This window comes from Larus michahellis, chromosome 5 (genome assembly GCF_964199755.1).
Source record: "Larus michahellis chromosome 5, bLarMic1.1, whole genome shotgun sequence".
NCBI lineage: Eukaryota > Metazoa > Chordata > Aves > Charadriiformes > Laridae > Larus > Larus michahellis.
This window is the reverse complement of record NC_133900.1, coordinates 45,464,562-45,477,382: the sequence shown is the minus strand read 5'-3', so window position 1 is coordinate 45,477,382 and position 12,821 is coordinate 45,464,562. Positions and strand designations below refer to the sequence as shown.

General features: G+C 59.1%; 1 protein-coding gene across 1 annotated transcript; it reads left to right on the top strand.

Moving 5' to 3' along the window:
* Positions 1-1,409: 1,409 nt before the first annotated feature.
* DOK1 (docking protein 1) lies at positions 1,410-8,610 on the top strand. Its single transcript, XM_074587001.1, has 5 exons — positions 1,410-1,528; positions 1,904-2,200; positions 4,885-4,996; positions 5,145-5,317; positions 7,051-8,610. The coding sequence occupies exons 1-5, from the start codon at positions 1,466-1,468 to the stop codon at positions 8,161-8,163; spliced, it is 1,758 nt and encodes a 585-aa protein (XP_074443102.1). The 5' UTR covers positions 1,410-1,465; the 3' UTR covers positions 8,164-8,610.
* The last annotated feature ends 4,211 nt before the right edge of the window (positions 8,611-12,821 follow it).

The following is a 12,821-nucleotide window of genomic DNA, read 5'->3' as shown; positions in this document are numbered from 1 at the left end:
TAGCAAGGTCTGCCCAAAGCTCAGCAGCATGGCATGGAGGAGGCTGCACAAAGCAAGGAGAGTCCGTAGCACTTAAAGCCTCAGCCCCTCAACCGGGGTCTCATAACCAGACTCACACACAGCAATAAAACCAGACTCATCAATAAAAACTCATAACCAGACACACAGAGCAATAAAAATTGTGTGCTGGGTGCAGGACAGAAAATGATGCTGCAGGAAAGCCAGCTTGGAGCTACCAGGTTGGGTTATTCACATGCAGTGAACAACCACCGGGGCTTGCTGTGCACAGGCCATGCTCGTGCCTGCTCTTTGCCTCACGGCCCGCACCAGCCCCGGCTGAGTTTTGCTGCTGGGGCACGCTCAGTTTGAGCCTGGCCCTTGAGAAGGCTGTTGGGGCAGACTGGAGCAGCTGGCTATGGCAGGGGCAGTGCTGGGAGCAGCCCAGTGCCCAGGCACATGGCACAGTTAGAGGTAGAGGTGTGGGTGACATTACCCTGTCCACGAAGACTGTCAGAGAAGGAAGTCAGGCAGGGCTGTGCATACACAGGTGTGTTTGTTGTGATTCTTCCCCATCCCTCTTGTCTCTGGGAGCACCTGCTTATTGGTTCCATGGTTTTCTTGGACTTTGAAGTTGAGTTAAGTGGCCTCTAACTCTTCACTTCCTTTTTTTTTTTCCCTCAGAGCCAGTCCATATCTAGGGCATGCCCAGCAACATCTTCCTCTTCTGTGTTGGCTCTTTCTTGACAAGCTACACCCCCTACTTCACAGGCCAGTCCCCAGGGTGGGTTATGCCAGTCAGATCATCATTTTAGACATCTACAAAGACCCCCCACCGCAGTTGCCCATTCCCTGCGGCACTTGCATAACTGCACCAGTACATGGGGCAAGGACCATGATGTCCTGGGGGTGATGGCCCTGGATGCCCACCTCCCAGGGCACCCTATGGACTCTGCTCAGGGGCTGTGGCCCCCAGGGCCTGCTCCCAGCTTGACCTTGCTCAGCGGCTGCTCGCCGGAGATGTGAACGCTGCAGGGCAGGAGGGCCCCCACGCCGGGGGAAGAGGTGGCGGGGATAAGGCCGAGGCTCCTTCCCCTTCCCGGCTTCAGAACAGTGTGGGACATGTCCTGCAACGGGCCTGGAAGCCGAGACCTCTCCCGTGGGATGCACGGCAGGGGCCAGCTCCTTCCCCGAGAGGCCGCAGCTTTCCCGCCGCTATCGGGACACGCTCGGCCGCCGCCCGTCCTCCCGCAGCTCCCGCACCGGCACGAGGCAGCCGGGGCTGGGGACGATCCAGCTCTCCCTGCCTCGCCCGGAGCCCCCCGTTCCAGCCTCCCTCCCTCCTTCCCTCCCTCCCGCCCCGACACGTGCGGCCCCGCCCCGGCCCCGCCCCGGCCCCGCCCCCCCGGTGGCTGTGGCGGCGGCGGGCGGAAGCGCGCGGCGTGTGGCGGCGCATTCGCGGCGCGGGATGGACCCGCCGGCCAAGGAGGGGCCGCTCCTGGTGCAGCACAGCCACAAGTTCGGCACCAAGGTGCCTCTCCGCGGGGCGGGCGGGGGTCGGGACGGGGACGGGTCGGTTCGAGCCGGGCGGGCTCTCTTCCTCCCTCCCGGGGACCGGGCGGTCTCCGCACCGCCGCCCGGGCCGGGCCCGCCGTCCCCGCTGCTCGCCGCCGCCCCGGCTGGGCGCGCTGCCGGGTCGCCGGTGCCGCCCGGCGATTGGGGAAGTGGGGCCGGGGCTTTGGCGGCTCGCCGGCTCCGGTGGGATGGTGCGCCCGGGGTAGGGGCTGGGGGGACACCGCCGGGGCCGCCCCCGCTGAGCTGCCGTTCTGGCGGAGCATCCCAGGCGCCCCCCGCGCTGCTGCCCGGCGGCGGCCCGGTGTGACCCCCCGACCCCGCTGCCTTGCAGAGGTGGAAGCGGAGCTGGTTCGTGCTGTACCCGGCCAGCCAGCACGGCGTCGCCCGCCTGGAGTTCTTCGACTGCAAGGAGCCGGCGGCGCCGCCCGAGCGGCTGGGCACCAGGCGGCTGGACAAGACGGTGGTGCGGCTGGCCGACTGCACCAGCGTGGGGCCCGTGGCCGAGAGCGGGCCCCGGCCCGGCACGGCCGTCTTCCGCCTGGAGACCAGCGACAAGAGCTACCTCTTCGCGGCGGAGAAGCAGCAGAGCGAGGAGTGGGTGGCGAAGCTGTGCGAGATCGCCTTCCCGGTGAGCCCCGGGGGCGAGCGGAGGGGGCATCCTGGCTACCTTGGCCAGGGCTTGGCTGTGGCTGCCCGTGCATGGGTGGGGGGCGCGGACCTCGGAGTGTGTGGGGTGGTGCTGGTGGTGTGACCCCTTCCTACATGGCAGGACGGCCTGGGGGCACAGGGAGAGGGACCCCAAGGCATGTTTGAGTGGTTCCAGGTGGTCAGAGCACCTGGCCCTGGGACTCTGGTCCCTTCTTGATAGCTCCTGCCGTGCCAGCAGCCAAGTGGTTTATGGGACTCCTTGGTATGCTGTCAGTAATTCTTGGTTGCAATTCCAAATTTCAAGTCGGGCTCTTCTCCCCTGGCATGGAGCCCATCCTCGCCCCCTCTAGAGGCCTGGCGGGGGCTGGGCAATGGCTGAGGAGAGTTTCCTCTTGGCCCAACCGCTGCTGCTTTTTTCCTGCCGCAGCAGTGGCGGAAGCGGAGCCCTGAGAGCTTGCGGTGCCTGGCCCCGGGACCCACCTGGCTCCTGGGCCCGGCAGCGTCAGCAGCTGCAGGGCCAGTGCACCCCCTTGACCAGCCTCAGGGCTCGCTCCTGCCTGCTGCTGGGAGCACCCCATTGGAGTTGTGCCTGCGGCACAGCCCCCCAGCGCCCCGTCCCCTGCCTGCGCCCCCGTAGCAGCTCTGCAGCCTTTGCTGGGGCTGGTGGTCAGTCGGCGCGATGCCTCCCTGCCAAGGCAGTTTGGACAGTGGGTGGCCTACAAGTATGGTCATCCACACTGCTCTGAAGAGCAGCCTGCACCTGCCCTACCCCACAGGTCCCCTGCTGTCCCCCTAGGAGATGTTCGCGCAGCCCTGGGTTGTGCTCTAGCCGATTCCAGGCTTGGAGTGCTGGGCAGGGCTGCCTCGCAGGATGGCTGGCTGCACAGCTGACAATCCCAGGGTCTTCCCACAAGGATCTGGGTGTTTGCTGAGTATGACCTACTGAAGCCATTTTTTGTCCCTGCTTGCGTCTCCCTGCAATCCATTGTCAAGCCAAATGTGTCTGTGCAGCAAGTGCCCTGCTGACCAGGCCAAGAGGCACTGGTGTAGTACTGGAAATGACTCCATGTCCGTGTCTGTTTGGTGCAGCTTTTGTCCTGTAAGTGGCTTTCAGGGATGAGCTCGGGACACAGCATGTGCCCTTGGAGTGGTGCAGGGTATTGGCAAGGCAAGGGGAAGATCTGCTCGGAGCAGGGGTGTGCTCATACCTTCCTTCACACGGCAGCTGTCAGTTGTATGCTTGGCGTCCAGAAGTGAGCTGACAGTTTAGGAAGTGGTGAGCAAAAGGCTGCAAGGATGGCATGTGTTCTAGAAAGGCCTGGCCTGGACCAAGAGGCGCAGGAGCTGCATGGGACCTCTCTGTAAAAAGCTGAGGATCCTCAGCTATGTCTTCTGGTCATTGGCATGAAGAGCGTGATTTTGTGTCACGTTGTTTGCCGCTGCCCAGAGGGTAAGCGGGGTCCAATAGCTTGGGAACTGGGGCCGGGGATCGTTTGGAGTTCAGAACAGAATTTGTCTTCTGAAGATGAGGGAAAGTGCAGTCAAACAGGCTGTGTCAGATCGGCTGGCCATTGACTTCCTGATCCCAGGCTGGAACCCTGCTGTGTTAAGTGCTTTATCTGAGCAGGAGCTGCTGCTGTCAGCTCTGAGGATACTGGATTTTATCAGTCCATGTTCTATTTAGGAGGCAAACAAAAGGGCCTGATGGCCCTTTTTGGGCCTTGCCTCTTGTTAAGAAGCTCATGTGGCTGGGTTTTAAACTGAAACTGTGACAGCTTGCCTTCTGCAAGACGTATGCTCTGCTGCAACCCCATCCCACGTGACCCTGAGAAACAGCTTCCAGCTCCTGTCCAAACCCTCACGCAGCGGTGCTGAAGGGTCCGTTGAAGCTGCTGAAGCACCTCTTGCAGGGCATCTGTGAGCCTTTGATTTGCCTGGGGCTTCCCGCAAGGAGGATCTTCACTGTTCGGTGGTTGCAGCGAGGGTGCATCCCCCTGCCACAGGCCCCCAGGGGACCCTGCTGCAGGGACACGGTGGCTGGCGGAGTGCGTGCTTTGCACTTTCAGTTCTGCATGTGCTAAAATAGTAGTTCTTGCTTCCCTTCTGCGGGCTGTGCGCTGGTGCTGGCACCGCCTTCCTGCCTGTGCAGAAGCAGGACACAGACCCTTGCGTTACTGGGTCATCCCGTCAGCTCCCTCCCTTGCTCGTACCTCTGGGAGACTGTGCCTGGGCCCGTTGCGATACTTTGGGCACCGATGTCGCCTCCACTGGAGTACATCGCTGAGGAGGCAAAGCCGTTCCCTGCCTCGGCACCAGATCACCCGCATGGCTGAGCCATAGTGGCCAGACGAGACGAGCAGCAGTAGAGTGGGCAAGTGGGACCCCCAGGTGCTGCCCTGCAGGAGGCTGTGTCTCAGTGCTGGCTTGTGCCAGGAGCTCCACGGAACCCCATTCTGCGCTTCCTGGCCCTCTCATCCGTGTTCATGTTGCCTTGGGGTGGGGAGGGCTGGGGTCTGTCCTGGCTCTGGGCAGGGAAGGGCTTGGTATGGCTGTGTGGGGCTGGGGGGCGCTGGTGATGTGGGACTGGGGGGACAGTGGCTGCAAGGGGACCCAGGGGCTGATGTGGGAAGAGGGGACTGGGGCTGATCTGCTCTTCCTTGTCAGGGAAATGGCCCCAGCGATGCTGGCGTGGCGGCCCGGCGTGGCAGAGAAGGCAGCGGGGAGGCACCGGCCCTGGAGATGGCCGTGAACTCCATCTACTACTCCAGAGATGAAGGTGGGACCTGCCGCTGCTCTGCCTTTGGGCCACCTTCTGCGGGGCCTGTCCTGCCACTGCCCCATCAAGGGCTTTGGTGGGCAGGGTGAGGCCTTGCCTGGAGGACATGTCTTCCTCCGCCCTGCCCTGAGCATCCTTGTCCCCACAGTGAACACCTTCTGGGTGACGGTGCAACGGACCGAGGCTGCGGAGCGATGCGAGCTGCGTGGCTCCTACGTGCTCAAGGCGGAGCGTGACAGCCTTGTCCTGAAGGACCCACGGACAAATGAGATCCTCTACGTCTGGCCCTACCGTCTGCTCCGGAGATACGGCCGGGACAAGGTGGGGTTACCCTGCGTGCCACGTGCTGAGGCCTGTTTCCCTGCAGGCTTTCCCTTGCCAAAGGTTAGGGAGCTGATGTACTCCACCAGCCTGTGACAGCTGTGCAGCAGACCCTGCCAAATGCCAGAACTGCTGCAGCCCTTGGTGACCACAGCAGGGTCCCCAGGGGCATCTGTGATGCCATCTGTCCTCAGCTTCCACCTGTGCCACCATGCAGGAGCGTGGGCTCCAGGACACCCGTCCCTGCCGAGGGCATGGCTGTGCAGAGCCCCGCTCTGTGTGGTCCTTGCCCAGCTCCCATGGGGACCATCGCAGCCCCTGCTGGCCCTTCTGTCAGACATCCCTGCAGCTGGCTTGCCCCCGTTCTCTATCCCAGCACTCCCCAGCCCATGCTGTGGGCAGGCATGTCCTTCCATGCTGCGTGCAAGCTCTCCCTTGGCTCCCTGTAGTCGTGGCTCTGCCCTGGATTCAGTCCATCCCTCCTGAAGGATGGTGGCCGGAGCAGGAGGGGCTCTTTGAGACACCAGTTACTCGAGATGTGTTCACCTTACAGGGTGTACTGCTCTTAGCCTGGCTGACCTATGTAGGTCTGTCACCTCTGCAGTGTCCTCCAGCAGCGGATCCCTGATCTGTCTTGCTGCTAAATTGAGCACGAGAGGTACCTGATGCGCTGGATGGGGAGGAAGTGGTCACCCCAGGGCTGCTTAAAGAAGTGATGGTGTCAGCTGCAGTCCGCTGATGTCGCTTTCTGTGGCACTTTACCAAAACAGAAGTGTAAACCGAGCTGCTCTTGGGGAGGCATCTGGCTTGTCCGCAGGGTCTGTGCCAGGGTCAGGATGAAAGCTATGTGGTGTGAGGAGCGGGCAGCTGCACCCACAGGTCCCCAAGCAGTGATGGCTTGGCTGTGCTTGTGTTTGGTAGCATTGACTTACAAAGGGAAGTCTGGCCCCAGAGGCTTTTGCAGCAACCCCAGAGACTGCCGCTGCATGCGAGAGAGAACCGGTGGGGCAGAAAATCTTACTTGGATTCGGGGACTGAAGTTCATGGAGGGTGTGGGTGTCTGCTGGTGGGAACGTGTGCATGAGTGTGTGTTCAGGCCTGAGGAACACGGCCTTGGTTCAAGACTTCTCTTTAAAGTACTTTATACCATTAACAGAGTAACGCTGGTAAGGCAAATGCTTTGCTTACCATTGGTAGCCAAGCTGCTGCTTCTGGCTTTCTCCTGTGGAAAGCTTTCTTCCTCCATCTTCTATCTCTTGCCTCTGGATCGCTTGCCTGATGCTGACTTATCCAAGATGCCCATAATAGTTTCCCCCGCTGAACTGTCACTCATCTTCTCACCCTACTGTGTTCTCAGTGCTAACTGCATGTTATTTCCTAGACTATCTGGTGCCAGTTGTTGACCCTGCTCAGGTAAGGCAGCCGTTCTCCAGCAGGACCTGCAGCTCTGACCCTGGGGCATCTCGCAGCGATGTCTGCGCTGTGATTTCACAGCCTCCCCCTGACCAGGTGCTGTGCAGCTGCTGAGAGCAGTGTGCCCCTGGGGAGGTGATTGCTAAGCTGCAGCCCTTGCCGCAGGGAGCAGAAGGAGCGGGATGTTCGGTGAAGTCTCTCTTGCAGGATGCTCAGGATCAGTGCCGCAACCGTGCGTCCTTCATCAGGAAGCACGGCCCGCACAATGCACTGGGCCGCCCGGTGCTGGGCAGGATGTGACCCTTCCGCTTCCCCTCCAGGTGATGTTCTCCTTCGAAGCTGGCAGGCGCTGCGACTCCGGCCCAGGGAACTTCACCTTTGAGACCAAGCAGGGCAATGAGATCTTCCGCCTGGTGGAAGCCTCCATCCGGGAGCAGAAAGCGCAGGTGGAGGAGAACCGGCAAAGCTGTGACTCGCTGGATTCGGACAGCCCCAGCGTGGTGCTGATCCGCCAGGCCCTGGCCGACTCCCTGAGCCTAGAGCTGCCCGCAGAGGGGGATGACGCCCTGGCACCCAAAGTGGGGCTGGTGCCCAGGCCCAGTGTGGCGGCAGAGGAGAGAGACGCCACGTCTCTGCTGAAGACCCGGACTCTACCAGAGCTCCCTGTGCCACAGCCCAAGCCGGCGGTCCCGAGCACACCCCCGCGCTCCCCTCTGCCAAAGGCGCCCCGTGCCGTGCTGCCAGCCGAGGACCCGTCCAGCGTGTACTCGGAGCCCCTGGACTCAGTGAAGGGCTTCCGTCCCTGGCTGGACCCGCTGTACTCGGACCCCATAGACAGCAAGCCTGCGAGCGGGACCAAGGCGCCCAGCGGTGCCTCGGACGAGACGAAGCTCCGGCTGCCGGCGCCACTGTACTCGGGCACATACGAGCAGGTCCGGGCTGAGGGGCGCAGCCAGGCCCCCGCCATGCCCGGGCGGAAGGAGCACATCTACGATGAGCCCGAGGGTCGCGCTCCCCGCTCGTTGCCACCCCCCACCTGCATCTACGACGAAGCGCGGCCCACGGGCGAGGCCTGGCGCACCCAGGGCCACGATGGCAGGGGCGGCTACGAGTATCCTTACAACCCCAGCACTGACGACTACTCGGTACCTGCCTTCCAGGCCAAGGCCAAGGGCCCCAAGCCGCTACCTGCCCCCAAGCCCCAGGCAGCCTTTATCCCCAAAGGTGGCGAGAGGAGCGGGGACCTTAGCAGGCGGCGGGGGAACCCCGCTCCTGAGAAGGTGGCTGTCAAACCCAGCCTCAACAGCAGCAACAACAACAACGTGGAGGTGCTGTACAGCCAGGTGGTGAAGCCCCAGCCCCTGCAGAAGAGGGAGCAGTCTGTGGATGAGTGCAGCTTGTCGCCTGTCTACGAGGACCTAGGAGAGATATAGCGTGCTGCTGCTCTGTACCTGCCCGGGAGGGACTGGGGGGCACAGGCACGTTCCTGAGCAGTTGCCGGCTGCTGTCCTCCACGGGTCACAGGGGTGGCTTGGGGCTGGGGACTGTCCTGGCTCAGGCAGAGTGCGTCTTGCTCACCAGCGCTTAGGGGGCTGCCTTTCCCTGGAGCTCCTTTCCACAGCGAGAGCAAGAGAGCTGTGGCTGGAGCAGGTGCCAGCGTGCTTCTCCTGCTCTGGAGCTGGCTCGGCTGCTGCCTCCTGATCCACAGGAGGGCTGGCCGTATTACCCTGCGCCTGTTGCTCTGGCTCGGCGCTGGGTCCCTCTCTGACCAGGCTGCAGGGCAGGGATGCCTGTTGCGGTGCACGGAAGACTGCTTGCCATCAGTCTCCAAAAGTATTTTTATACAAGATTATTTTAATATTAAAATCTTTATGTCTCAGAATGAAATGTTTGCCTGTGGCATGTCTGGGCTGTCAGGTGTACCAATGGGGAGATGCTGGCGCAGTGCTGCGGAGCCAGGTGGCCCGGCTGAGCAGTGTTCACATGGTGGCACATTCGTGTCTGTGCCAGAGCTACTGAGCCAAGAGGAAACTGTGAAGAAAGGTTGAGCTGTGGCTGGGATGCCCTGATGCCAGGGGATTAATGGATACGAGGGTCGGGCTCACAGGTACCTTTATGTGCTGATTAGGGCACAAACTGTTGGGATGGCCTGAAAACGTGTGTGTCTCCTCCAAGTGTAAGGCTGGGCAGGGCCAGGCTCCAGCTCTGCTTCAGCTCAGTGACTGTTGATTAGTCTCCTTCCCCAGCCTGATCCCTCTGCTGATTTCCCTCTCTCCCAGGCTCTTGAAAGGCCTGGGATGGACCCAGTCTGATCCCATTGACTTAATGGCAAAAACCGTGATCCCTGCTGTGTGGTCTGAGGCCAGGGGTTTGGCTGCGGTTGCTGTGTGGCCAGCCTTGGGCAGAAACCTATGCAGGGGAAAACCAGGTTGTCCTTTTGGTGCTGGTAATGGTTTTGAGAGATTTTTATGTCCCTTCTGCATGGGACTAGACGAGGCATCTTGGCATTGGCTGTCCCCGAGTCTGCACGGCGCTACCGATGACTTCTGCCGGTTTACCAGCCTGATGGTACAGACAGCAGGAAAACAGCCAGCTGACAAGCCGTGCTAGGATGTAGCTGTGCAGAGGACTAAGCATGACTTCTGCAGCCCCAGCTCAGACCGGGGAGCCACAAACCATTGTGGAAGTCTGGAGGATCAGGTTCAGGTCCCCAGACTGGTGAGACAATGACAAGGTGGTGAGCTGACTGGGTATTTGTTTGATGCCCAAGTTGCAGGAGGGAAGCCCCAGTCCTGTAATATTACAGCGCAGCTGTAGCCAGGACCAATTTGTGGCTGTTCTCTTGTGCTGGGTCCTCTTCCCCACTGGGGATTTGCTGCAGAAGGGAAAAAGCCGAAGGGCTGGCAATCTGAGGGAGGCTGAGGTGGTTTCTGTCTGGGATGAAAGGCAGGAGCAGCAGGCATCTGCTGCTCATGGTTGGTTGCTGGGTGGTCCCGTGCTTGTGTTCCTGTCCGTGATGGGTCCATGTACGCATCCCAAGAGCAGTTCTGCGTCCCTGCTCCAGAGCACAGCTCTGGGCACTGCTTAGCAGGGGGCCCAGGCCACCTGCCCCTAATCCTTGCTTGTGACTCGAGTGTGAGGCTCCAAGACTTAAATGACGAAGAGCAGCCTCCAAGGAGCGGAGCCCCAGGGCTCTCCCTTCCATATGGCCTTGGTTATTTGTGCATCTTCATCACTGCGGTCACTGTATCTTGGTGCACTGTGTCTGCTTCCTCCCGCGGAGCTGAGCCTGGCAGACGTGCAAAGGGGCTGACCCAGCTTTCACTGAAGAGGGTGATGGTGAGGACGGAAAATGCTCCAGCATCTGTGCCAGACCAGTGGTCCCTGTGCAGCCCTGTGCTCCTCTTGGCTGGGAGGAACGGATATTTATTTTTCTTGCTTCAGCAATGACGTCATCTCTTGTAACAGCCAACTTGGGACTAAGACATAAGTGCGCAAGACAAGAGGAAAACTCCTACGCGTGGCCTGCTTTATTTATGCACCCTGCCATGTGACAGAGAAGTGCGTGCAGTGGGGAAGGCTCTTAGCCTCTGCTGATCAGGAGAGACTGTCCATTCTTTCCTGGCTCAGTGTTGCAGACCAGACCTGTCATCTTGCTTAGGCTGCTGCTCTGTGCTTCACCTCATCTCATTTCTGGTGGCAGTTTGGGGTGTAATAGATGCTTTGGGAAAGCATAATAAATAAGGTAAATGCAGTGTGAGCGGTTGGCTGGTCACAGCCTTCCTGTTGCCAAAGCAAAAGTCTGCAGTGAACCCTGACTTTAGGACCAGGAGATGATCTTTCTGGATTCTGCCTAGATTAGGATTCCTTCCATCTGCCTTCGCAGAATCATAGAATGGTTCGGGTTGGAAGGGACCTTAAAGATCACCTAGTTCCAACCCTGCTGTCATGGGCAGGGACACCTCCCACTAGATCAGGTTGTTCAAAGCCCCATCCAGCCTGGCCTTGAACACTTCCAGGGATGGGGCATCCACAGCTTCTCTGGGCAACCTGGTCCAGTGCCTCACCACCCTCACAGTAAAGAATTTCTTCCTAACATCTAATCTAAATCTACCCTATCACCCTCCATGATAAAGAGTCCGTCCCCATCTTTCCTGTAGGCCTCCTTTAAGGCTGCTATAAGGTCTCCCCGGAGCCTTCTTTTCTCCAGGCTGAACAACCCCAGGTCTCTCAGCCTGTCTTCACACAGGAGGTGCTCCAGCCCCCTGATCATCTTCGTGGCCCTCCTTCTTTCCCTTTCCTTTGTCTCACTCCCACTGTCTTCTTACAACTAATTTCCATGTGTTGAACAGTGAAGCAACTGGGTGCAGCTCAAATACAGCCATGGCACCATGTCACAGCACTTGTGTGCCTTGGCTGAATTCATTCTCTGTACTTGCAAAATGGCATCCTGGCAGCCAGTCCTGAACACGGCTTTGCTGAGGTGCTTGGGGAGGCATGGCTTATCCTTGGCTGCTTGCTCTGCCCCTTTTCTCACAGTGCCGAAATGGTCCTGGATGAGCAGCTTGCTTTGCTTCTGCCCAGTCCAGGTGCTATTGGCCAAATTAGGTGGTGTGGGGGAAGTCCTTTGGATATCAGACTTCCTCATGTGGCAACAGCCTGTGTGCCTCCCTGTTCTCGGCTAAAAGTCCATGCCCCAGATTAGCTGAGAAAAGTCAGAGTACTGGCCTAGCAGCTGCAGCTGGGATGCAACAGAAGCAGAAGTCTTGATCTCTGTAGGCCAGGTGGCAGTTTGCACTGGGAGAAAATGACTTGGGAGCTGCTCAAAGCACAACCAACCTCTTCCCCTTGGGGCTGCCTTTTTCTGTTTCCTGTTCTGAAAGATGTGTCCTTTTATAACTGCTACCTCCTCCCCTTTAGGGCCTAGCGTGGTGCAGGCATGAGACAACTTCTGCTAGGATATCCGTTCTCACACTGGGATTAGGGAAAGTACCCAAGTTCCCTCTGGCTGTCAGGAGTCGGTCAGAGCAACAGCACAGTTACTGCACTGCTTCACACTGTGGTCATCGGGTGGTGGACTTTTCAACAGGGACCCCAATTTTGTGATTTGCTTCCCCTGACAGTCCCTTTTCCCTCTTCCCAAGTTTCCCCTTTAGCAGCTTGCTTCTATCAGCAATAAATCACAAGCTCCTGTTTGTTTACCCCTATCCATCGGCACGGTGTTTCGTTGACTTTGTACCCGTTTGGTATTTATGATATGGTTGCCAAAGTAATTTCCACTTACATCACCAGTTCAGTCAAGCTAATCCCCTGTCGTGTCCCCCACCCAATCTGCCGGATTTTGTCATTTTCATATTGTTGTCTGATTTGCATGCCCCAGGCTGGGCCATTTGTATGTGCATTACTGCCCTTTGCTACTGCTCCTTCCCCAGTTCCTCATGCCGTGAGCTTGTTAGAGAGGCGGGGATTAGCCACCAGCTTGCACACCCTAACAAACCCATATCCCTGTGCCTGCAGGGGTTCTGCCCTGTCCTCAAGGTACCTGCCCTTGACACCTTACCCCAAGCAGCTGCCTGAGATGCAGCCTCCTGCCAGGCATGGAGTGATCCCAGGGCATGAGAAGAGCAGGTCTGTGCTCTGCGTGGCTAGCAGGGCCTGTAACTGAGCTGGGATCCCAGGGAAAAGAGATGGCAATGATGGCTCTGCTCTCTTGCTGTAGCAGTCACCCCAGGAGCACGGTGTTTGCATTGTGCCCTTGGTCAACTGCAGCTGTTTCTCAGGAAGTATGGGTCAGTGCTGGGATTGCTGCGTCCAATACACTCTATAAACTCCAGGCAGTAAGTGAGCATTATGGTGGATAACTTTATTTTGAAACAGCTTGTCAGAACAAAGTAGAACACAATGCCCTGGTGGTGCTCAGCATCCAGGAAGCCCAGTGGGACCACCCCACCTTGTCTTAGTCCAGCTGCCCTCAGCTCCTGCCCTGCCAGGGGCAGCTGTCCTATGTTTGCCCTGAAAAACAGGCTAGCATCTGTGCAAGGACTGGGCAGAAGCTCTCTGGAAAGCTCCAGGTCAACGCCAACCCCATTTT

What these genes read in the sequence shown, in the direction of transcription:
- DOK1 (XM_074587001.1), top strand. Translation starts at nt 1,466, where the DNA reads ATGGACCCGCCGGCCAAGGAGGGGCCGCTCCTGGTGCAGCACAGCCAC. An exon ending in GCCACAAGTTCGGCACCAAG is followed by an intron (nt 1,529 to 1,903) that starts GTGCCTCTCCGC and finishes GCTGCCTTGCAG; the next exon opens with AGGTGGAAGCGGAGCTGGTT. An exon ending in TGTGCGAGATCGCCTTCCCG is followed by an intron (nt 2,201 to 4,884) that starts GTGAGCCCCGGG and finishes CTTCCTTGTCAG; the next exon opens with GGAAATGGCCCCAGCGATGC.